Source organism: Paramormyrops kingsleyae, chromosome 3 (assembly GCF_048594095.1).
Source record: "Paramormyrops kingsleyae isolate MSU_618 chromosome 3, PKINGS_0.4, whole genome shotgun sequence".
Lineage (NCBI taxonomy): Eukaryota > Metazoa > Chordata > Actinopteri > Osteoglossiformes > Mormyridae > Paramormyrops > Paramormyrops kingsleyae.
In genome coordinates, this window is record NC_132799.1 from 20,980,823 (window position 1) to 21,006,697 (window position 25,875).

The window sequence follows — 25,875 nt, forward strand, 5'->3', positions numbered from 1 at the left end:
GTCAAAACGTTTTTGAATTGTACTGAATTAATTTGATTTGACAGTCAGGTACTGATTACATGCAATGTTGATACAACTAATAGGCTACTTAAATGTAGATCACATTAAATAGTTAGACATTATCATCTTCCGGACCTTTGCTTCAAGAAGTTTTCTCTAACTGGACCTCTTTAAATTTTAGTTGAATACCCCTGCTATAGGGGCTGATCAGAAAAGGACCACAAAACAAGTCATATTAAGATGGAAGAACCTTAAAACAAAAGCAACAAAGGACCTTGCTGAGGCCAAAAACCCCAAAATGGGTAACAAGCCTTTTAAGAGGGGTGAGTATACTGACATTGTGCTTGACATTATTGGTGGTGACAAATCAGAAGCTCTGCATGGAATTGATGGTGTTAAAGCCGATGGTGAGCCCACAGTTATAGAGGAGGGTGAGCCTGGTCCTCCTAATGTAGAGGAAACATTTGTCCTCAATCTCTGTGAAGTGGTTGAGGAAGAAGGTGGATCCTCACAGGTAGAGCCAGCTATTGTCGCAGAACCTTTGAAAAGAAAGCGTAAGCACTCTCCAAACCTGGATGGTGAAGCCTATGAATTGCTTCTTAAACAAGAAACTGAAAGAGCAGAAATGCAGATTCATCTGGCAAAGGAACAAATCCTCCTTACCCAACTACAATAATCTAAAGTCAGAATGGAAATCTAACTTCTAAAAACAGAGTTTGGAAGAGCTGTAAATGTTCCTTATTTTGTTAACTATTGGACTTTTTTTTTTTTAATTATTAAAAATAACCACAGTGCATATGTGGCGAAAATATTATTTTTTGTTTGTCATTCATTTATTTATTCTTGAGATTGAAATGGAATCTGGCTGTTTAAAAATGAGATGGAAAATGTTTGCTTATAGTGGTGTTTTCTGTTTCTTCCACTTAAAACACGTGATGGCTATTTGGCTACTGGTATTTTTGGTCTGCCTGCTGTTCTTACATAGCCAATAGGTTACACTGTAAGTTCCATTTAAAGTTCCAGTAAACCAGATTTGGTAATCCTGAAAATTCTGTATTTGGATAACAGTGATCCAATCCAGTGTTGCTTTGAAAAACCGGCATAAGAGTAAAATAGATTACCAGATCCTAGTCAGCAAAACAAGGGATTTCAAAATCAGGATCACTTTGATCCGGATTAAATTGTTTGAGCAACTAGGCCCTGGTGCCTGGGCCCAGCTGTTCAAAAAGTTTAATCTGGATTAGAAAGATCCTAATTTGGAAATCCCATGTTTTGCTATTCAGGATCAGGTTATCCAGTCTACGTTTGTGTCAGTTTTTCAATGGAACATTGAACCCTGATCCAGATACAAATTTTCAAGATCAAAATCGACCAAATCTGGATTAGCAATGTTCTAAATGGGACAACATATCACAATGTAGACTACTAGCTATGTAAAAGAACAACAGGTAGAATAGCCGGTGTAGGGTCACTTTATGTTGTTATTTGAAGAGACAGAAAATAGCACAATAAAATAACACAAACATCCTCCTTTATTTTCAATTTCTTTTAAACAGTTAGACCCCTTATTGTATGGAGGGCTAAGAGTGCCAAAATTAAATAAATAAATACACCAATAATTAATTAATTAAATGTGCCATGAATTGTTTAAAATGGGAAATATAAAGATAAATTATTACTTAAATGTGTCATGAATTATTTAAAATGGGAAATAAAAATATCGTTAATTAAATGTGCCATGAATTATTATCTACCATAAGAAATAAAATCATTATTAATTAATTATATGTGTCACTTACAATTATTTCACTATTTATTTAATTTTGGCACTTTTGGCACTTTCACCACATCATGAATTAATTTTATCTGTCAGTGTGACCCATCAAAGTCAGTAGGCGGGACAAACAATGATCTATCTGGATCTTGTGCAGCCGATTGTTTTGGTCTGAAGCTGTGTCATTTCCAACATGGCGCTACCAATCATGGACCAGGCCCAATACTGCGCATGTATTCACATTTTGCGGCAGACCGTGATTCAGGGCATGAATGTCGTGTATCATCATTCATTGGTCACGTATTGTGAGATGGGTCATTGATGTTTATATTTATAGTTCAGCCGTCACTTTATTGTGGTATTTAAACCATATTGCTTTGCAGATTGTAATATTTGCATCTGTGTGCGCGTTGCTTTTAGTGCCGGTGTTCTGACAAAACATCCTACCTATCGAGACGTGCTATCGAGCCTTTCTGCGCATGTGCAGTTCCACCGTCTTGGGATTAGGGTTAGATTTTAGGGGTTAGGGTTAAGGTAAGAGTTTTGGGGGGTTAGGGTTAGGGTAAGAGTTAGGGTTAGGGCTATCGATTAGCACTACGGTAGGATGTTTTGATAAAGTAGGACGTTTTGTCAGAACACCGGACAGTAATCTTACACTTTCCCAATTGGTATTGCTGAATAGATGCCTTTTCTTTAGAAATCGTAATAAAATTGGGGTGTATATCAATCTTGTGTACCCATATTGCTTATCAAGGGGCTGTGATATATGTACAGCATTTTCTAAAAAAAAAAAAATCACTCCAAAATAATAGTTAAGAACTTTTATTTGCACAACATAAACAATGTTTATGTTGTGCGGTTTGGCCCAAGATAAAACAATCGGTCGTCTGTCAGAAACAAATATAATTTGCTTCATTTAGCACCACAAAACACAGCTGCCATAACTGACAGGAGTGTGTGGTAATTACACTGATACAATTAAGAAAAGAAATGACTAAGGAGCAAAAAGCAGGCTTAGTTTAAGTAACTTCACAGCACATCGAACTGGGAGTAGTACATAATGGTAACATTAAAGTAATGTCACCTTTGACTAAAATTGATGGCCATACCCTGTATTTTACGTCGCTCCTTCTGAAGCACATTAGGCATTAAAGGCCTATGCGAAATAAAATCTTTTAAAGTCGAAGGACTCCATCATTATCCAGTTAATTCTCTTTCCTCTCGCTGTTGACATTATCATAAAAAATCAACAGACGATGAAATGTGACGCGATGCCATAAAAATAGCACGCCTTCTTCCAGAAGTCGCAAGCGTGCGCATGCGTAGTAGCGGAAGTTACATTTACGGTAGTGACACCCCTACCTATATCGCTCAATTAAGGCCGTTGCGAAATTCTTCTTCTTCTTGATTATTATAGGTAGCAATGTAAAAACAAATACTGCCATCTATTGTCTCGGAGTATGTTGACGGGTCCCGTACCGATCCATTATCTGGGATCTATTTGTTTTGACTTGCTGTACAGGGGCCTGTTTCACAAAGCAGGATTTCTTGCTTAGCCAGATAACTTGCCAGATTTAAGGTAGTCTGGGCTAAATAGACCTTATTTTCATCAAGTTACATTTAGCCCAGACTACCTTAAATCTGGCAAGTTATCTGGCTAAGCAAGAAATCCTGCTTTGTGAAACAGGCCCCAGGGTAACCAATCAGATGTTACTCTCAGTTGACGACCCGCAGTGACCCGCCTACTGACTTTGATGGGTCACACTGACAGATAAAATTAATTCATGATGTGGTGAAAGTGCCAAAATTAAATAAATAGTGAAATAATTGTAAATGACACATGTAATTAATTAATAATGATTTTATTTCTAATGGTAGATATAATTCATGGCACATTTAATTAACGATATTTTTATTTCCCATTTTAAATAATTCATGACACATTTAAGTAATAATTTATCTTTATATTTCCCATTTTAAACAATTCATGGCACATTTAATTAGTTAATTATTGGTGTATTTATTTATTTAATTTTGGCACTCTTAGCCCTCCATATTATTGGACCAACAACAAATAAATAAATATACATTATTTACAAATACATTGTGGGATATTTTGAATACATGTTTTAAATAACAAAAAGTCCAAAAGTTAACAATAATTAGGGATGTAATCATTAGAAATTACTTTTGATTGGTTCATCTCTGATGATTGTGTCATTGTAATTAGAATGCCGTGATGAATGACAGTTAAAACTGTGTAAAATAAAGGGCTTAATGGGTAGCCTAATGTCTACTTTATCCACTTCATAACTGTAATGGTTGAACAAATCAAGTACAAAAAATAAAAAAAAATTATATATACTACATGATACAAATGTTGTATTACTTGACAAATTTTAAAGTTTTATTACATTTTATTCTTGAAATCCACCATGAATCCTAACCAGGATCAGGTATTCAAATCCTTCTAAAAAGTTTTGAACAACACATATTTAAGGTTTGATCCAGATCAAAACCAAGACTAGATTACATGATTTAATCTGATTTCAGAATCCTTTTTTTATTTTGAACAACCCATTTGAAGTTTTGATTCAATCTGGTAGCTAAAATCTACGGAAGCCCTGAACCGCATTTGATGAATTTTTTTTCGGAGACAATAAGTCGTTATTTTGACATAAGTCGTTATAACGAGATAGTAAGTCATTATTTTGATATAAGTCGTTATAACGAGATATATTATCTCGTTATTTCGACATAATTATCTCATGTTAAGCTTTGCGCCAATATTAAAGAATGCATTAAGTCATACTGACACTTTGTTAACATCAGTAGCTTACTAGGTACACTAGTCGTTATTACGACATAAGTCGTTATTTCGGCATAATGATAGGTATAAATTATAATACATTTATAGTCTGTGTCATGACCTGCTCGTCCGATCCTCCTGTGTGCCACGCCCCCCTCGTTACCTCGTGTTAATTCCAGATTGTGATCACCTATAGCTGTTGCCTGTTATTTTCGGCTTGTCCTGTGTATTTTATGCCCTGTCCACACGTACACTGGTATATTTTAAAACGGTGTTTTTCCTTCTCCGTTTTAAAAAAAAATCCCTGTCCACACGAACATTGTCTTCTAAAAAATGTCCATCCGTTCCGATCGCTAAAATGCCCTTTCAAAAGCATGCCAAAACAACAGGCGGCATTATAACTCTAACCGTACTGCCATGTTAGCCAATCAGAAGCGTAATTGCCAGTCCTGTTAAGTTGAAAACCATGGCGCACATTCCGACGCCTGTGTTGATCAATATAATGCGAGAGTGACTCAACATTTATCTGTACACATGTAAGAAGTCCTGTCAGCAAGGTTAGCACAAGCACTATTTCGGCTAAGTCCGCCATTGCTCAAACTCGCCTAATGTTTTTTTTTTTTTTTTTTTTTTAAACTCGCCTAATGTATACAGCAAACAGCGCACGCTCTGACGTTAAACAAAGTGGACAATGGCGCACAATCTGACGTTTCGAGCCAAAAACTCTGTTTCCCTGTCTACATGTTGATGCTGAAAACGGAGTTTCTTAAAATCTTCACCCTGGATGGAGTTTTGTAAAAGCTCCGTTTTCCGTGACCTGAGACGCCGTTTACGTGGGAAAAAAGCCCAAGAGGTATAGAAAAAGATTAAATATACCCGTGTACGTGTGGACAAGGCATTATTCTGCGTCTGAGTTAGTTTCCCCAGATCCGTCATTAATGTGAGTTAGTCGCTGTTCCGTGTTTACCCACAATAAACCCTGTCTTTGGATCTTGTCTGCCTCGTCTGTGCCCACTGCCTGCCTGCCTGGTGGACCGCGATTGTAACAGTCTGCCATGTGCTATAAGCATCAAGCGCATATATCCAGTGAGCGTGCTTTTTGCTCAAGAAGTCGCGATCATAGCGTTGGAAAGAGTTTAATCATGGAACTGTGGATTCTTTTTGTAATTTTCTACAGTAAACCACTTAACAGGATAATAGTCTAAAAATAATCACAGACAACGATGTAGTGTTGTAGTCAAGACCGCCTAAACCGAGACCAAGACATTGCCGAGACCGGAGGGTATCAAGACCAAGACACTGCCGAGACTTGAGGGTACCAAGACCAAGACCAAGTCCAAGACCAAGACCAAGACACACTAAGGCGAGACCAAGACCAAGACACACTAAGGCGAGACCAAGACCAAGACTGGTCGAGACCAAGACCAAGACCAAGACCGAAAACAGACTAGGGCTAGAATCGACATCACATTACCCAGATCAACTGTAGAGAAAAAAGGCATTGCTGTAAAGTGTCATTACTCGTTAAATCAAATTCATGTTATCTTTTCAATTATATTGTCCGTATGTCCATATGTCTCTCATTTAAAATCTCCCAGATTTGTCATAGTTACGAGACCTGATGGAAAATAATATTCTCAGCAATCCTCTCCTATAACCATTTTATCAGACCTCGTCAAGGGAAAGAGATGGGATGTACCAGAAAGATGTTCATATTAAGTCTCTTATACCAGGGACAGAGGCCTCGGGTAAGCTATGAATACAGCTATGTAATGATCCTTTGCTTTGAATTGAAGAGAATGAGCCTCCAGATTGACTTGCACCTCCAAGACCGTGCTTTATAATCAATGTAAAATACCTAATTTATTTGAATTATAACTATGCTATAGACTTCGCGGACATTTTCGGACATTTTTTTGCCGATGTATGATACAATGTGTATGATGTTTGTGGACTGTGAAGCACTGGCAGTGTCCGTGGAGAAAATGTATAAAATGTAACGTTTTTGAAATGGATGCATCTGACTGGTTGCATTTGAATTGAGGCGCATAATAAATAATGATACTGTTCTGTGAAGATGTGCAGTTTTCTCTTTTTTTTCCCATCCCATCGAGACCGCTATGTCCGAGACCAAGACAAGACCGAGACCAAATAGAGTCGAGACCAAGACAAGACCGAGACCAAATAGAGTCGAGACCAAGACAAGACCGAGACCACAAAAAATTGGTCTCGAGACCAAGACCGGTCTCGAGAACTACGACACTACAACGATGCACACCGATTATTCTCGCGCTTCAAACCATTTCGTGATTTGTGCAAAATCGTGTTAATAGCTAATAAAATAGCTCCTGTCAGCTGTAACGACTTGGTGGTTCAGCATTTTGGGCTCATGGCGACTGTTGCACAACCCTTTGTTTCCCAGATTGCTTTACGTACGAATTTTAATTAATTTTTGAATGTTCGAATGTATCCGTATAATGTGCAATGGGATAATACATGAATAGGTTAATAACTTTAAAACTAGATAAGACTAGTTAAGTGTGCTTTGATCAGTGGACTACTGGGAACTATGCACACGTACCCTTGGATTTTCAGAATAACTTTCTCTCTAACAGTTATTAATCAATACATTGTATCCATATTACATGGTATAGGAGTAACACACTAAAGAGGTAATAGCTCTGAAACAAAATGAGACAGCCATGTCCAACTGAGTGTGCTTTCATCAGTGGAGTCAGGGGGACAATGCACAGCCTTTGGATTTTCAAGATCACTTTCTTTCTAGCAGTTATTAATTATTACATTGTATCCATATTACATGCCATTGCTCCATTTCATACATATCGACACAAATATGATAACACAAATTAATCCATAAGTAAGTTGTAAAGTGTGATTTAGGCAGTGCACCGTGGGACAAAACAAATGTATCGCAGCTGAATTGCTTGATTACGTGTTTCGTCACATCGTTGTCTGTGTACTTGACAACACGATTCTGTCATTAAAAACGTCCCATCTTACTTCTGTGAAAAGTTATTAAAGCTACAAAACTGAATATGAGGCTTGATACCGCGTGCATGCTGCTTGGAGACAGAGGCATGGAATTCTCCAAACGTAATAACGTTAGTTATCTGTATAGCAAGCAACAGTATGCGCAGGCGCACCAGTATCTCATAATTTCGACTTAGTATCTCGTAATTATGACTTAGTATCTCGTAATTATGACTTACTATCTCATAATTTCGACTTAGTATCTCGTAATTATGACTTAGTATCTCATAATTTCGACTTAGTTTCTCATAATTTCAATTTAGTATCTCATAAATATGACTTAGTATCTCGTAATTATGATTTAGTATCTCATAATTATGACTTACTATCTCGTAATTATGACTTAGTATCTCATAATTTCGACTTAGTTTCTCAATTTCGATTTAGTATCTCATAATTTTGACTTAGTTTCTCATAATTATGACTTAGTTTCTCATAATTTCGACTTAGTATCTCATAATTATGACTTAGTATCTCATAATTTCGATTTAATATTTCGTAATTATAAAATTAGTATCTCATAATTTCGATTTAGAATCTGAATTATTTTATGTTATGTGGCGGAAACGGGCTTCCATAAATTACCCAGGCAATGTTTTAGAAACAAATTAGTGGAATATAAAATGTTATGAAATGCTACATACGATAAGTTTATAAGCGATTTATGACAAACGATAAGAATAATATGGAGCATATTAATGGTCTACATAAAGTTGACATCAGTAAGGGTTAACTTGGAATGAAAGCACAAACTATGTAAAATTCCCAGAAATAATGGGTCGTTAGTGTACCAAGTAAGCTACTGATGTTAACAAAGTGTAATGCATTATTTAATATTGGCGCAAAGCTTAACATAAGATAATTATGTCGAAATAACGACTTATGTCGAAATAACGACCTACTATCTCGTTATAACGACTTATGTCGAAATAACGAGATAATATATCTCGTTATAATGACATGTCGAAATAACGACTTACTATCTCGTAATTATAACGACTTATTATGTCGAAATAACGAGATAATATCTCGTTATAACGATTGATTATGTCGAAATAACGACTTTATTGTCTCCGAAAAAAAATTAATCAAATACGGTTCAGGGCTTCCGTAAAAATCCAATCAGGGGTGCGTTTCTCGAACAACGACGGAAGTTAGCATTAACGATGCATCGTACTATGGTAGTTCAAACTAACCAACATCCGACCAACGACTGTTTCTCGAAACCGTCGTACCACAGTTGTTCGAACCACGTTAGTTAGTTAGTTAGGACTTATGTAGTTGGAACTACAGTGGTTCCAGCGCTGATTGGTCAGACTCACGGCTAACCTACCGTAGTTTAAACCACAATGGTTCCAGCGCTGATTGGTCAGACTCACGGCAAGTCGTGCGCAACAACTAACAACGCACTTTCACAGCCGGTCGCGTACAAACACTCGCGAACTGTGTAAAATATATAATAATCACACACACACACACACACATGTATATTTATTTGTGACATCAATTTCTGTCAGTCACATAACGCCAATAAAATGAAAATTAGCAATCGCGGAAAAATAATGCGACGCTCCTTGGAGTGATAAACAGAATAACTTTTATTCCGACGTTGTCGCTTACAGAATATTGTTATACTGGCTGACTGGAATACACAGGTGTGTGTAATAACCAAACATTACAGACGTAATTTCCCGAGAACAAAGGCATGGATTCGTATCTGGCCGCTGTAGTGTCATTCTGCTAACATTACCCACCCCTGTGCTAATTAATACTTTGCAGTCTGAGATTTGCTCACTACAGACAGTTACCGTACTTATGACCAGAGACCCACACAACAATTACGTTTCAAACTACATTTTCAGACAACTTCACATTATATGTGATCGTAGAGCTAAATTATTTCTTATTAGGTATTAAAGATTATTAAATTTCTTACTTACACGGTGACTATACCCTTATTGCACTGTATTTTCCACCATCGCTGACGAATTTACATATAACTACAGCTCGTGAGCTGTAGTTCGAACTACACAACTTAACGACAGTGTTTGCGAACGTTCGTTCGAACTATGGTTTCGAGAAACACCTGCGTCGTTCAACGATACATCGCACCACGTAAGTCCGCAGTATCGTTACCTATGTAGTTCGAACTATGGTTTCGAGAAACACCTGCGTCGTACTTACATAGTTTGAACCACGCAAGTTGCTAACGTAGGTAGCAACGATGGTTTCGAGAAACGCACCCCAGATTACTTCTAAACAACCGGGCCCTGGTTCTCAGCTCCTTTACCAAACATCGACACAAGGGGGCGGTATCTCAGCGTTTAGCCGCCAAGCGGGAGCGCTACCCGCAACATCAGGACCGTTTTGTCGCCAAAGCATGCTTACCGTGCATGTAGTCAAGGTCGCCCTGCTGTATGTTTCGATATTGCGGGTAGTAAACAAATTAATTTTACTTGTAGGGAGCATTCCAAAAGGTATCCGCATCAACATACGCTATAATTATATCATCAATTATTTTTAGGCGTTGCATGATTTCCGCTGAGTGTTCCGGTTACGGGTCTGCAAAAAATAACGCGAGCAACGTATGCTGTATCAGGATGTGGAGTCCCTGGCGCTCAAGGACGGAGTTGTATTGGAAGACAGTGGCAGGGAATGGCCGTCCTGCCTAACACAGTGTGTTCTTTAGGACCGAGGGGAGGGCTGCTCGACTCACTGAATCTCGATCTGGAGAATGAGCCTACAATAGGCTCACACGGCGCTATCCCGTTCCCCCTGCGCATCTCCTCTACGTCTGTCCTTCCAAAAGACGCATGCATACATCGACACCGAGGGGAGATGGACGTGCAATTCCCTCTGCATAGCGTGGGACTAAAAGGCTGTTGCTGAAGGGCAAATACTATCTTAGTGATGTGCTTTAATATTTTTGTATTTAGGTACAATCCTATCGAAATCTAATCCATAAACGGGCCAGAACTCGGATGCTTGGGAGTCTTAAACTATTTTAAAGCCTGCGATGCAATCTTGGTGTAGACTGGACATCGAGAGAAGATCGTAACCGGGGGAAACCCAGATTGTCCTACCGCCGAGGGTTTATGTGTTTGCAGGGGATACTCACCGCAGAGCGCTCTTTCACCTTGGAAGGTAAGCGTAAATGTAATATTTAGTCAGATCACGAACTTGAAAAGCAATTGAATGAATGCGCCAAGATGACATCAGTGCTCCACAGTGACTGCATGAGTTATACAGGCTGCAGACAGGTGAAATATTTACGATATCAAACAGAACAAAAATACTAATCCTGCTTCCCAACATGGGATTCTGACATTGGGTCGTGCATTTAATCAGTGTCCTCCTGAGAGAAATCTAATTCGATTACGCGTAATATAATGCACAGAATAATCAATATGTTATAAATGGTATAAAATAACGCCAATACTATTCTTTTAATAGATTGCTACATATAGTATGACATATCGGGCCAATGTCACATATTTCAAGATTAATATACTTAATAAATCGCTGTCTATTGTGAATTAAAGTAGGAATATCGATCTTGGTCACTCAATAATTATATTAGAATTATACAGAACTTCTGCCACCGTCTTGCCTATAAGTCGACCCACAAGCCAACAAGGAGAGTAGTAACGCAGACCAGCGGATAATTATAACCATCAAATACATGAAACATTAAACAATGATGTGATTTAGCCGGTCTAAATAGATCTGCGAATGAATGCTGCAAATGATAAGCATGAAGCTTTTGTCATTTAGGTACAAAAGAGTCCCTGCTTACACCAGTTTGCCTGCCCGTGTGTAAAAACTGGTATTTTATTACCGTTGCCTGTGTTGTGCCGAGGACTCGCCCACAGGTGCGACTTTCTCAAACTAACCACTAATTACAGTGACACCGGGGCTTTGCATTTTAATCTTCTGGGTTATAATAACTAACTCAAATCAGCAGTTTACACGTTACACACGGGTACCAACTCAGCCTGCAATTCCAGCTGCTGTTTTCGGTTTTATTTGTTTTCTTAGTTACGACTTTTGTGTAGCAAGTAGTAATCGTCTTAAAAGTCTCCATTAAAACCCTTCTCCGGCTTTAGGCTACCGATTTCTACTGCACATCCACTTTGTGTCACTCAGTTGTCTACACATAAACCACATAATAGAGAAAACTGTGACTAAATAAGAACATTTCCATAATTCCCATACCATAAAATACAGAGTAACATCCTATGTAACAAATATAAATGCTGTGTTAGGTCTCCAAAACTGAGATAAATGTTCAGAAATACAATTCTATTAACCAGAACAAAACAATAGGTCTGGAAGTGTTACTTAAGTTGTAGCCTATAATTATTTAGGCCAAAATCCTGGTTCCATTTAAAACATGTTCTGCAGTAATCAAGATGTATAAAATACCACAGAATACCTATTTAAACTATCGGCATGTATGCCATTTATCTCCACAACATGTACCACACATGGGTGCCGGGTGCTGATTTAGCTATATGTCACATATGGGTTAAATGCAGAAGATACATTTTGTTATGTTCTGTGGTGTGTATTCAATGACGACTAATCACTTTCACCTTTATGATGCAAAATGTGCTCTATCCAGGTTTTATAGCCTGCATGCATACCCATATACAATCACCCTTCACATTCACCGCAGGGTTTGGGGCGGAAGATCCCAGAGAATGTGGAAATTTGTGAATAATACTTGGGCACCCTTAACCCCAGTTCCTATATACACACACATATATATACACACACATATATTTTGGACCCATTATGAAAAATGCTGGTTTTACTACAAAAAAACGCAAGATTCTATGATCACAAAGACAGCTAACACATGAGTGTGGATGGTTGCATCGACACAAAGATGTGTGGCATACCCAAGCCAGGAATTTAATAATATTAAAGATATAGTATGCACTTACACTAACAAGCATTATGTAACACTAATATTAAGTGATTTTATGTGATTCACATCATTTTCAGTATTGTTTCTGACTTACTTGTCACCTAAGAGTTTCTGTGATCTTTCCTCAAGCTGCAAAAATATTCCCGTTTTAATTGCTCACGGCCAATTAATAACCGAAACCGCGAATGTGAATAACTGAAACCGCGAATGTCAAAGTCACAAATCTGTAGGGGCAACTGTACCTGTCATATGGTCTTTAGATGATGGGACATTGAACGACAATGGAAAAGAAACAAATCCATCGCACACAATCCATCACCCTAGTCACTTTTTTCGTTCATGATCAACCTATAGACTCTGATCAGCCAAAATGGGAAACCCCAACAGTGCAGTTTCGATGTAAAAAAAACCCCAAAACTGTCCCTCTAAAACACTAAACGACCAGGTCTGCTTAAAAAGACTATTTGGGAACTGACAAATGATTAATGAGAGCAAAAGGGATGTACTTTACTAACTCATATGATCAACTCTTTCTGCAAGAAATACTTTGGCATAGGGAGGCATCTTAAAAGCATCAGTTTGTGTAACAGAATGTGGGTCAGTTTCATATCTAGGCTGTTTAGTGGAACATATATCAACTGATTAAACAGCAGTGACTGATATTCCACCATAATTCACAGTTGCCCATTGCACAGGTTTGCTCTTTAGTATTAGTATTATTTATTTATTTCACACTTGGTTCAACAGTTTCAACAGTTTGTCTTTTCATACACACAAACCGTGATTTCCCTTGATATAACACTGCACCCATGAGTGAAAAGGAGCAGGAAGAAGAAAATTTTCTTATTAAACCCTGCCCCCTATCTACATAATATTACAGATAAGCACTTAACCAAGGAACACACTAGCATTTATCTACAAATCATAACTCAAACCACAACAAGAATACAATCTGCAATATACCACACCACATAATAAGGAAAAGAAAAAGAAAAAATAATAATAAATAAATAAGTAAAGAAGCAAATAAAAATAAGGAGAAAAATTTTCTTCTTTAGTTAACTCATATTTCTTTCATGTTCTTCATATTGAATATAATCTCTGTAACTTGAAAGGCAATATATTATTTTTAGCCTAAAAATATTTAGTAATGTGCGTAATTTCACTAAATCGTCTAATTTCAATAGTTTCGATTTTATAAACAATTTATTTGTATGTTCTCTATATTTAACATTATGAATCATTCGTATCACTTTCTTCTGTAAAAAGAGGTTTTATAGTAGTCACATATGTATTCCCTCAAACTTCCACACAATAACTCTTTGTGCCAGATATTAAACAATCAGCTAAGAGTTTGGGACCAATTTAATTGCCTTCTTTGTTTCAGCTGCCTAGTTGATGATATTAAACATGCGGGTGTTACAGCGGGGAAATGAAGCAGGGAAGGATGAGATGATCCACATAGCAGCTCCAACAAATAAAAAGATTTAAACTCAAAGAACACACTAAGACAAAGGACCACAAGGGGTCAAAACAAAACAGGTAAATCATGAAACTAAGGCAGGGGGCAACACTGGAAAAAACATAGTAGACCACCAGCAAATGCAGAACAAATGCCACTACAACACAGAAACAGCTACAATGACTGACTGAAGAAACCAGGCAAGGACAGGCACAAATATACTTGGATAACAAGGGCTAACAAGGGGCAGGTGTATAACAAACAAGGACTAGGGCAACAAGGAGCTGGTGAGGTTAATTAACCGATAGAGAAAAGTTTAAACACCATGGAACTCTAAAACAAGGAAAACTGAACATACTACAAACAGAACAGGAAGCAAAAACAAGGAACTGTAACTGAAATACACAAATAAATGATAAACCAAGAAAAGACTCTGGCCAGCCTTGAACGCACAACAAAAGTGGGAACTAGACAAAAGCCAACCACTTAACCTATTAAGTTACGCAGCAGACAGGAAAATAAGGAAACTGTAAGATTTTAGGGTACGGGGTGACCAGCAATACCTCCCAGACAAACAGGGAACAGGCATACCAAAGGGGCAGGACAGGGACCATTCCAGACACCTGGTCTGTGTTAAAAGTATTTCCTTACCATTTTAACTGACAACCAAGTTTAACTGTTTCCTGTAATTTCAGGTCATTCTACTTAGTGTCTTATTAATGCTAATTACCCCAATAAGCTGATATGGAAACACAAGCTCATTCTAATACAATTACCATGCATGCTTGGGCATTTGATACAAGTTAGCTCGGCATATTTGCTGAAGAATCGTTTGTAATACCTTTTACCTTTTACGTGAATTAAAATGACTCGAGCAAAAGAGTAATGAAGTGAGCCTTCACAGCAAGGCACAAATGTGCAAACACACACGCTTAAGGCTGAGTTTCTCCTGGCCCTTCCTGTGAGACCTGGAGCGTGTCCACATGGCCAGGGTGTCCCGTTAGGCCTCCCTGTGGCAGGATGCCGTGCTGTAAAGCTCAGTGATGCGCTGCCGAACTTGGCAGAGAGTACAAACTTCCTGGCATTTAGCATCAGCAGGAGAGTTGGGCAGATAAGGCCGTGCAGCAAACAAATCTTTTGAACAGCATCAGGGCAGACGGGGGGGGGGCATAGGAGACAGCAGAGGCCAGTAAACAGAGGAGAGGTGACCTTGATGATGTCAAAGGGCTCGTGTGTGTGTGTGTGTGGGGGGGGGGGGGTCCATCACTGGCTTATTTGGCAAGACTTCACAACTTGAAAAGCAAAGTGAGGCTTTAGCCTCTGTTACAGACGCCATGCATGGCTCTGACCTCAGTACAGCCATGACACTCACCCTGCACTCCATGTATAATATTCATCATATGCAGAGATAAGGAGCACACAACAAACTACCTCAGGGGTGACAACCTGAATGCAGCCATGCAGTGGGTGATACCTCTGCATCACACTGGTCTGAATGGACCAGTGTGAGTTTTTCTGGTGCCAAACCTGTCACCAACCCCCCAGTTATTCCCTGTAAGCTGGAGGACCTCCTTATAGGGCTGGATGTAGATTAACGTCATACGCAGGACGAAGCAATTGCAGGTTAAGGGCCTTGCTCAAAGGCCCAATTTCATAGGATCACCCCCGGCATTCACAGGATTCAAAGCAGTGACCTTCCTGTTGCTGGCATAGATCCATAGCCTCAGAGCCACTACTCCACCTGCTCTATGTAGACATGTATGATAATACCCTGAACTCCATGTATACGTGTATGATATTCAGCCCGTGCTCTGCGTAATATGTGTAGTATTCACGCTTAACTTTGTGTGGACATGCATGATATTTACCCTGTATTCTATAAACATGCATGTGATTGTCACCCAATGCTTTGCATATTCATCAGTTCTCATTCTGTTGCCTTCCACTGACATTCTGTACTAGAGCTTTTCTATAAATAGCCTCTCACAAATGCCTTAAAATAATTTATAGCTAATTTTCTGCATTAATTCTGGCGTAATGCATAAACATCTTAGACATGTTTCTGTAAGACACAATATTAAATTGGCCAATAATTCACAAGGCAGTGTGTTTTCCAGAAACATGACCTGCCATTGACTGAAGCATCGCTTGGGACTGGGAAAGCTAGGAAACGTTTGGGACAGAAATGAAATGGCAAAACATCAATACCAAACCTTTGACACTCAGTCTACATGGCTAACAAGTGTGACAGCCACTAAACAGTGCAGTGATAAGCCTGACCAATCTGTGGGGAGTTTGCAGTGAAAACCTCCCTGAAGCCCTTATGAATTTGAATGTAATAGGCTTGTTATTTATGAAATGTTATATGGGGGGTGTATGAGTGTCACATAAATGGTGTTTGGTTCTCCCTGATTAACTGATGGGTGGTGTGTTCTACTCTCTTCTGCCTATCCAGAGGCTGCTTTGAAGAAACAGGACAGAAAGGGACACAGGTAGGGACTTGTGCCCACAGGGAGGCACCATGGAGCGGCCGCCGGAGGAGAAGGACCTGCCGGTGCAGAGGAGCGGAGTAGGCGGGGAGCTAGCAGTGGGCCCCCAGCGTAATGGGCTCATCAACACCCGCAACCTGATGGTGGAGGCCAAAGACGGATTGGTGTCGGTGTACTCAGCCCCGCAGTACCAGGGCCACGTTGTGGTCAACCTGTCGCCCCAGCAGGAGAAGAACCCAGCCCCCCAGCTGCTGAACCCTGGGTCCCTGCCCCAGGCTGTGGACCCCCACTTTCGGCCCAACCTCATCCTCTGCTCGGAAAACATGCTGAAGGCCTGGGGTGACGGGGACTGCTGTGAGACCACCTTCATCGAGGAGCTTACGCCTGCCGCCAAGGAGGGGCTCGTATTCGCTGACGGCAAGTTCCTGGACCTGTCGGGCGAGGACGCCAAGATCCAGACCCTCTCCTATGATGTGGATGATGAGGATGACTTTCAGGAGCTGGAGGTGGGTTGTTGGTTTGGGAGTGAAAAGTTCTGAGCTCACATTAAGAGAGAGCTGCTGTTTGTTTTTGGATGGATTTTCTAGCAGCGTACAGGATCCACGCTGTCAGGAAAGCAGGGTGTGCGGCGGCAGGGAAACGCCAGAGAGCCCAGGAAGTCTGATCTGCAGCCAGTTGTGTGATGGCACACTTCAAACAGTGTGTCACTGGTGCCCCCTTTGGGTGCCACAAATCATGAGGGCTGAAGGCATGCGAGTGCCTAGCTTAATTGGCACTGCCACCCCCCAGGTCTGCTTCTGTTCCCCGCCGGAAAGTCGATATTGTCGCTGCTCTCCCATGGACTCCAGGCTCGCCCTTTTCATGCATTATAAATGAGCAGGGGTCTTTTCAAGCCAGAGCATTTCATACATTAAAATGGCAGGGAGGGACTTCAAACAGACCCCCCCCCCCCACCCCCTCCCCCCCCCCCCCGATCACAGGGCCCCGCTCCATCTCCCACATGGAACCATGGCTCTGATTAATCCTCCGGCTCATCTCAACACGGCTCGGCACCAGAATCTTCCTCCTGTGACTGTTGGGGTGGCTCTCCTTACATTTATTGGTGGGTGAAACCATCCTCATCTACCCCCCTTAATGCCAAGTTGTCCTTTTAAACCAGTATATGTGCTTAACTTCTCTCTGCATCATGGGGTTACATAAATCCCATTTTATGGGGGATGTCCACCAGAGATAAAGATGAATAACCTGCAATGTGTTAAAAGACTGCCACACCACTGCCATTATCTGACTATTAGGTGTGTTTTCTGACCTTTATCAAGCACAGTTAATAAAGCGCTTGACACTCCCCCCCACCCACCCGGGTTTCTTGTAATAGGACAGTGTGAGATTAAGCAATCCCAGACACGTTGGACAAGGAGTGTGTGGCACAAACACTGAGGCCTCTCTTCAGATGCTCCTCACTTCTTTCCGGTACTTGCTGGGGACCTGCCTCCCCTCTCTGTCCTGCTCCTCCGTCCTTCAGCCCGTTTGCCATCACATCCTCTTCCCGCTCCCTCAGGGTGCCTTGAAACGTCGGCTTTGCACCCAGAATCCCAGGCCCAAAATGACCCATCATCGTATTCCACCAGCTTTCCCACCAAAGAGCCTCTTTCTGGGCACAGTACGGGGAGTAATGTCTGCTGAAAGCAAGAGTGACTCTAGTGGGTTGCCTGGCACCATGGGCTATGCCCTTCTGGGCATGACCATATGCACCAGGTCCCCCCGATGGAGGGCCACACCATGGCAGAGTCCCTGCCAGAGAGTGCAAGCTGTCAACTCCAGCGCAAAGGGACATGGAAACACCAGGACAAGCTGCAATTGATCTCATGATGTCATGGGGGGAGGGGCTTTTTCATCCCTGCCACCAGCAGTGTGTGACGTGTGTAGACAGTGCTGGCAGATATAGCTCGATACAATCATGTGTCAAAATAGGCAGAAGAGATGCCCAATAAAACAACTCCCTCACACACTTAACCCAGAGGGGCTGTGCAATCATGGGTTCATGTTTCTCACTGAAGGTGTGATCCTCCTGAAATTTGTGTTATTTTTTTGTTAGGGTTCTAGTTATCTGTAAGAGGTTTCTCCATTCAAAGACAGCCCTCTTAATGGTACCTGGGTGGAGGCACTCAAAGGGCTGCTGCTTCACGCCAGCAACTGTTACTCCAGTAACCCACACGGCACAGATGGGCCGAACGTGAGCACAAACGGCGAATTCGCCCCCCCCTGTCCTCCACAGCAAGGAGCTCAACGAGCAGATCACGAGAAGCTGTCAGCTGGCAGGCGGGAGGTGGAGGAGGCGCCCAATCAGGCAGGAGGCGCCCCTAGATCTCCCTCCAAGAACAGATTCCTTCCAAAGTTCCATCATGCCATGATGAGACTGGAAGCCACCCGCCCAGGGGTGGGGGCAGGTCATTGAGGCAGACAGAGACCACAGCATGTCGCTGTGCCCTTTGATGTGCATCACAAATAAATTCATGCCCAATAGATGAATGACGTTTGACACATCATCCTATGACGAGATGAGGAACCACTCTGCTCTAACTGCGAGCCAAAGGCAGAAATTAGATTATGATTAATATGTGTCTGCATTACTTCAATAGTCAATTATTCGTTGCACAAGGGGGGCGTTAGACATTATTTGCAAGGCTTGGCTAGGTGTGCCTCTGGACATGTGGGGATGGGGCAAGAACAAAACAAGCATTGCTTTGAATTTTATCAATAAATATTGATAAATGTGTCAAACTCAAAAAAAATACCATCTGTGTAAATTCTGCTGCATGTTGGGCGAGTGTAACATTTTCATGTTTACCTGCTTTCATCGAGGTCTGTTGTGTCAGGGCATAGGACAGTGACCTACCTGTATGGTCCTGCTTAATGGTAAGCCACAGTGAAGTTGGCCTTTAATCAATGCATGATTTCACTTTTAAGATGACCACTGTGCTTCTCTTTGTGGATTCGCAGAGCGAGTACTCAAGTGACACGGAGAGCGAGGACAACTTCCTCATGATGCCCCCCAGGGACCATCTGGGCCTGAGTGTCTTCTCCATGCTCTGCTGCTTCTGGCCCCTGGGCATCGCTGCCTTCTACTTGTCTCATGAGGTTAGTGCCGCATGGCTTTGGCCCTCTGGGGCCAGGGGAACGGGGTGTTTATTTTCTCGTACCTCTGACTGGTTTTGGAACAATACCCAGGTTAGGAAAAGGAGAACTGTGTCCCCAAACACAGTGGCGTTATGTTTTTTCATGGGACTTGTATGTCCGTATAGTAAACTATGGGTAGCTGTTCCCGGATGTGGCAACATAGAAACGCCATGACGCAGCAGGAGGGTTTTGGCGGCCCTCCTGGAGGTCCTGAAGACTGTTTCCTAGTAAACTGCCAACAAAGTGATATGTCAAAGAAGGATGATGTCTCTGTGGCTCTGGATTGTCACAGCCCCCATTAGAACACTGAACAGCATCAGTCTCACCATAGATGGTACCTTCATCATAAGCATTCCTGTCACCTGATATAAACCTCATTGGGTGCAGAGCCCTTGAAATAAAAACACAAACCTCTATTTTGGTCTAGTTATGAACTGCTTGACAAACAAAGACAACATTACTATAGTTTAATAATAGCAGAAGGTCTCACACTGGCAAATCCATGGTAAAAGCTGAGTTTGTCTGAACCCAAAGAAAGTCATCAGCCTGTCAGTGAAACCACCCAACCCCCCAAAGTGTATTTATTACGCCACCACCCCCAGCCTGTGCTCCAACAGTCAACAGGCTTGTGACAGGAAGCTCAGTGTGTCAAATACTAACCAAACACAGAGATTCCTCTCCCTCTTGTCCACATTGATGCCACAATGTTTGGGCAAGGTTGATGGCAACATTATGCTGCGGTAACGTCGGTGGGGTGGGGGGGGGGGGTTGGCGCAGAGGCCAGCCAGGCTCATACAGTTAGTCAAGGATATGGAGAGGCATGGAGTCACATAGATGTGGCCTAGCATGTGTCCAGGAAGCAGCCTTTCCACACAACGTTCCCGGACAGGCACAGACACCTTGCCATTCCACGCTGGCGGCCAGGCACCTGAGCAGCTCCTCAGTGGAATGACACAGTCCAATGCCTGAAAAAAAGCAAACTGAACTGAAGCCCTCCAGGACCAGAAGCAGACTGCACAGAGTAGAGGCCACTCAATAAGCCTGGTGCTAAGCAGCAAGAATTCTGTGCTGAAATTACCTGGAGGCAGAAGAAGCAAAGATCCAACCATCCATCCTCCAATCGATTGTCCTGGTCAGGGTCTTTGCCATCTGCATTCCGAGAGCAGGTCCGGGAAACTGTTTCATGAGTGGAATCATTTCAGGAAATAGCATTCTGTATCTGTCTGCTGACTGTAGGGGCTTTGTGGCTGATCTACACCCAGCTATTCCTGTGCAACCCCCCATGCTGGGCCGCACTGCTCCACAATCAGCCTACAAATCACTCAATCCCCTGTTCTGACATGTAGCCTACTGGCAGACCTGCGCAACCCACGGGAATCAATAACTCAATCCCCCTACAAAACCAGGGCATTGCAAGAGGCATCAGGCAAGCAGGACCCATTAGAGGGAAAAAATCCTACCATCCACGCTTTAGGGCTATTAAATTATTTACGTAATCACACCACATTCACAAAATGCATCGAGTCTTGGAGATCTGATCCCAGGAATGGAAATGGCACCCCCAAGAGGTGGCGGGAACCAGAACAATTAATTTGAGTTACAGGTAATGTATCTTATCCCACATTTGTTCCCATTCAAATGACCAGAATCTCATTTTGAAAATGGGTTTTCGCACCATTGAGTAATAAGAAAGAAGTACCACCTTGACAAAGAAAGCAGGCAGGAAGCTGCCTCTCTCTCCTCTGTCCGGTTGCTAGACTTCACACTTCACTATGAGGATATACTCCTTGTGTGACCACTTCCAGTGCAGTAAAAGTAATCTGATCCTTACATGTAGCGTGCATATTTACGCAAGTTTCTCCTCCACAGCGATTTGTTTATAAAGTAGTCACATCACAAATTAAGCGCGTTATGCTAACAGAAGCTACAATGGCGTAGCAGCAGCAAAATTATTTATTTATTCAACATGTTCAAACTATGCATCTTAGCCCTATGCTTTACATACCACATACGGTCTTACCACATGTTTATCAGCAAACACAGATCTTAGAACAGATTGAAAAGTTTGTCATTGGTTTCTTAAAACATTGAAGAAATGCCATCTTGTAGGGTTTGATTCTGTAACACTTCTTAACCCTATTTATTTCTATTTATATTTGATTTGGATAGATATTTTTGGTTTATGTCAGGCAAATGCCATTGAATTTTTTTAATTAAGTCTCTAATTACTATGAGGATTTCTAGAATCCTTAAACTGCATCCTGACAGAAATATTTTTACTGTGGAGGCCCTTTGGGACACTAAACATTGCAAATATCATTCCATGTTTTCCATGAGACAAGCCTCCCCCACCGTCAACTTGTAGATCTGATTCTGCATTGCAATGGTTTCCTTGTGAATAATAAAGTCAAAGAGCTGTTTCCTAGCCGAACGACATTTCCAGCTTCCAATCACACATACCATTCATGGCACAAAAGGTCACGTGGATTTTAATTGGTTCTAGTGCCTTTTTTTGGTCCAGTACAGGACTCTTATGAAATTTATCCTTTAAAGTGCGACATCCAATCAGCATGCTGGATAGGCAGAGGAAGTCCCTTTCCCCGCAAGGTGCCTGCTCTTCATGGATCATCTCCTTGACCCCTGTGATGAGCGGTGTGGCTGACAACCCGCTAAAGCCAATTCCGCCAGCACATGGACTTGTCTGGCCCCACTGTCCATCACCCTGGGAGCCAATGAACAGCCAGTCCCCAATGCATCTTCCAAAGAAAAAGAGCAATGGAGATAGATGTACTCTTGGTGTCTTGGTGCTGTCCATAAATGTTTAAAGGCTTTTCACAGTGGGATGGGATGCTGATGATTATGTATGATGCCAGTTCTCTGCTTTGCTCTGGCTGAATTGGAAGTTATGGGAACCTTCTGAGCTCAGTCATTAATGGTTCAGTACAACAAATGGTGCCGTATGCAGTGACAAGCCATTCTAGCCGATCCGGCAGGAGAAAGTGCCCATATCCCTGTGTTGCTGTGTCACTCTCATTTTCTGCGAGAGTGTCATGTGACCATAGGAGGTGACGGCCACATGTTGGTTATGAATCGCAGCTCAGCTGCAAACCTGGGTGCAAGAATACAGCCAGCAGCCAAGGAAGCTACTTTAGGTATGAGTGCTGCCAAGCAGGATGCAAAAAATACTAAATTAATGCTGCAGTTTACAGCAGGGAATCACCTGCGATTTCAAAATGTGAGACAGTCACAATAAATTATGCAAATTTTGGGGAAAAAAAATAAAAATAATAGTTCAATTAAGGTGAAATGTCAAAGGGAATATATTTAGCGCTTAGACTTCCAGAAAACCTGATTTGTAGGTTTTTTACAGATATGCTAGATAGGTGTCTGCTGGTTTTTGTTCCAGTTAAACCATTAAAAGCCTTAACTGGATACACAGTGGCGTGTCAGTAGTCAGGGCAGCAGTAGTTAGAAGCATCTGCACCACTGTGGCTCCTCAGGAATGAGCCAGCTTGCCATTGTCCTGCTTTGAAATGCTGCCACAGAAAACCACTGGGGCTTTTTAAGCCAGCCGTTACAGCCAGACCAATTTGTCATGTTTATTGGGAGCACTGTCAGGATGGAGACGTTCCTCAAGCGGCGTCCGTGCAACTGCTACGCTGCTCTGCATGCAAACTGCTGCACAGCACTGCAGCTTCTCCTTTTGTTCTCATTCGTTATTTCTATAACTGGAACTCACCTGTACCCACAGCAACTTACAGTTTGTGGACACGATAGGGTTACAGGTATACTTCAATGGGATGATTCAGGTCACCCACTACACTCAAGGGTTTAGGCTGTCCCATCACATTTATATCTCTCCTGTGTGGCAAAGAAGAGGCTTTCTAGCTCCACATCTGCTATACAATCCCTTTGAAATCATATTTTGTGTTTTTTTTCCACTGAATAAAGGGCGAGACTCATAAAACAGCTCGGGGAACTTTCTGGACACAATACACCTTTTCTCCAGGTCTCCCATCAAGCGGAATGGCTGAGGCACATTTCTATAACGGTAACATGGGGGTTAGGGGGCGCTGTTAATCAGCCACAAAAGCCCTGGGGTAGGTACTTGAATGTGTCACATCCTGTCCTTCTTATCGGCAGAGGAAATATGGGGGAAAAAACCCAACAAAGAGTGTCCCAAAATTGAGTGACACAATCTGTTTGCACGAAGCCTGTGTGCATAATCTGATCGGTTGCTTCTGGAACGCACTCCCATGTGGAGATTAAGCTCTTTACACAGTATCTCGGCTGGGGGGGGAGGGGGGGGAGGGAGCGTGGGCCACTGCATGCGCTGTTAGCTAACAGCCTCCCTGGGTGCCAGGCAAGCTCTACCGGGCACACTTCATATTTATTCAGCCCGGTAGCATTTAGCAAGCTTTCCGCACGTCTTCCGTGTGGCGAAGGTCAGCTGAAATCACACCGTATGCGTGATGGAGGTGACCTTGAAATCCATGCGAACTGAACATTAAACAAGACATCGGATGTTTCCCACTATTTTCACTTAAATAAATTATTTTTTTGTTTACGTATAATTAGTTGAATGACTTTGCTGTGATGGCAGTTCATTTGGCAAATCCTTGATGAAAGCAGCATTTTCTCATCTGCCCAGTTAATTTAGACTCATTACTAATCATATTTGCTTACTAAGTGTATTATTTGGCAGCTATAGTGGCAAAAACTGTTACAGTTCATATTCAAACTGCTGATGAATAGGTTTGGGGGGAACACAGAGCTAAACTTTTTTTTAAATTATATCATTATGACTGAATTTGAAACTTTAATACTGAGCAGATAATCACATTTGCACTTACACTCACCTAAAGGATTATTAGGAACACCATACTAATACAGTGTTTGACCCCCTTTCGCCTTCAGAACTGCCTTAATTCTACGTGGCATTGATTCAACAAGGTGCTGAAAGCATTCTTTAGAAATGTTGGCCCATATTGATAGGATAGCATCTTGTAGTTGATGGAGATTTGTGGGATGCACATCCAGGGCACGAAGCTCCCGTTCCACCACATCCCAAAGATGCTCTATTGGGTTGAGATCTGGTGACTGTGGGGGCCATTGTAGTACAGTGAACTCATTGTCATGTTCAAGAAACCAATTTGAAATGATTCGAGCTTTGTGACATGGTGCATTATCCTGCTGGAAGTAGCCATCAGAGGATGGGTACATGGTGGTCCTAAAGGGATGGACATGGTCAGAAACAATGCTCAGGTAGGCCGTGGCATTTAAACGATGCCCAATTGGCACTAAGGGGCCTAAAGTGTGCCAAGAAAACATCCCCCACACCATTACACCACCACCACCAGCCTGCACAGTGGTAACAAGGCATGATGGATCCATGTTCTCATTCTGTTTATGCCAAATTCTGACTCTACCATTTCAATGTCTCAACAGAAATCGAGACTCATCAGACCAGGCAACATTTTTCCAGTCTTCAACTGTCCAATTTTGGTGAGCTCGTGCAAATTGTAGCCTCTTTTTCCTATTTGTAGTGGAGATGAGTGGTACCCAGTGGGGTCTTCTGCTGTTGTAGCCCATCCGCCTCAAGGTTGTGCGTGTTGTGGCTTCACAAATGCTTTGCTGCATACCTCGGTTGTAAGGAGTGGTTATTTCAGTCAAAGTTGCTCTTCTATCAGCTTGAATCAGTCGGCCCATTCTCCTCTGACCTCTAGCATCAACAAGGCATTTTCGCCCACAGGACTGCCGCATATTGGATATTTTTCCCTTTGCACACCATTCTTTGTAAACCCTAGAAATGGTTGTGCGTGAAAATCCCAGTAACTGAGCAGATTGTGAAATACTCAGACCGGCCCATCTGGCACCAACAACCATGCCACGCTCAAAATTGCTTAAATCACCTTTCTTTCCCATTCTGACATTCACTTTGAAGTTCAGGAGATTGTCTGCATTGAAGCAACTGCCATGTGATTGGTTGATTAGATAATTGCATTAATGAGAAATTGAACAGGTGTTCATAATAATCCTTTAGATGAGTGTATGTATGGATTCTACCAGAAAACAGCATTGGTTTCTCATGCTGCAGACTCATGAACAAATCCACTCCATCAACTAAACAGATCACTGAAAAAACAGACCCTGTTTAGAGCCTGTGGTCTGGTAGCACTG

The 25,875-nt window shown here is 41.8% G+C and overlaps 1 protein-coding gene across 3 annotated transcripts in view; it reads left to right on the forward strand.

Annotated features, from left to right (window-relative positions):
* Positions 1 to 8,761: 8,761 nt before the first annotated feature.
* Positions 8,762 to 25,875, forward strand: part of LOC111848994 (synapse differentiation-inducing gene protein 1) — a 28,544-nt gene continuing 11,430 nt past the window's right edge. For 2 of the 3 annotated variants that reach the window (XM_023821432.2, XM_023821434.2), the window contains exons 1-3: positions 8,762 to 10,778; positions 16,485 to 17,024; positions 19,519 to 19,656. In XM_023821432.2, coding sequence (XP_023677200.1) covers positions 16,551 to 17,024; positions 19,519 to 19,656 — 612 coding nt within the window. In that variant the 5' untranslated portion in view covers positions 8,762 to 10,778; positions 16,485 to 16,550. The remainder of the gene's footprint in view (positions 10,779 to 16,484; positions 17,025 to 19,518; positions 19,657 to 25,875) is intronic. The other variant, XM_023821433.2, reaches the window with a different exon arrangement.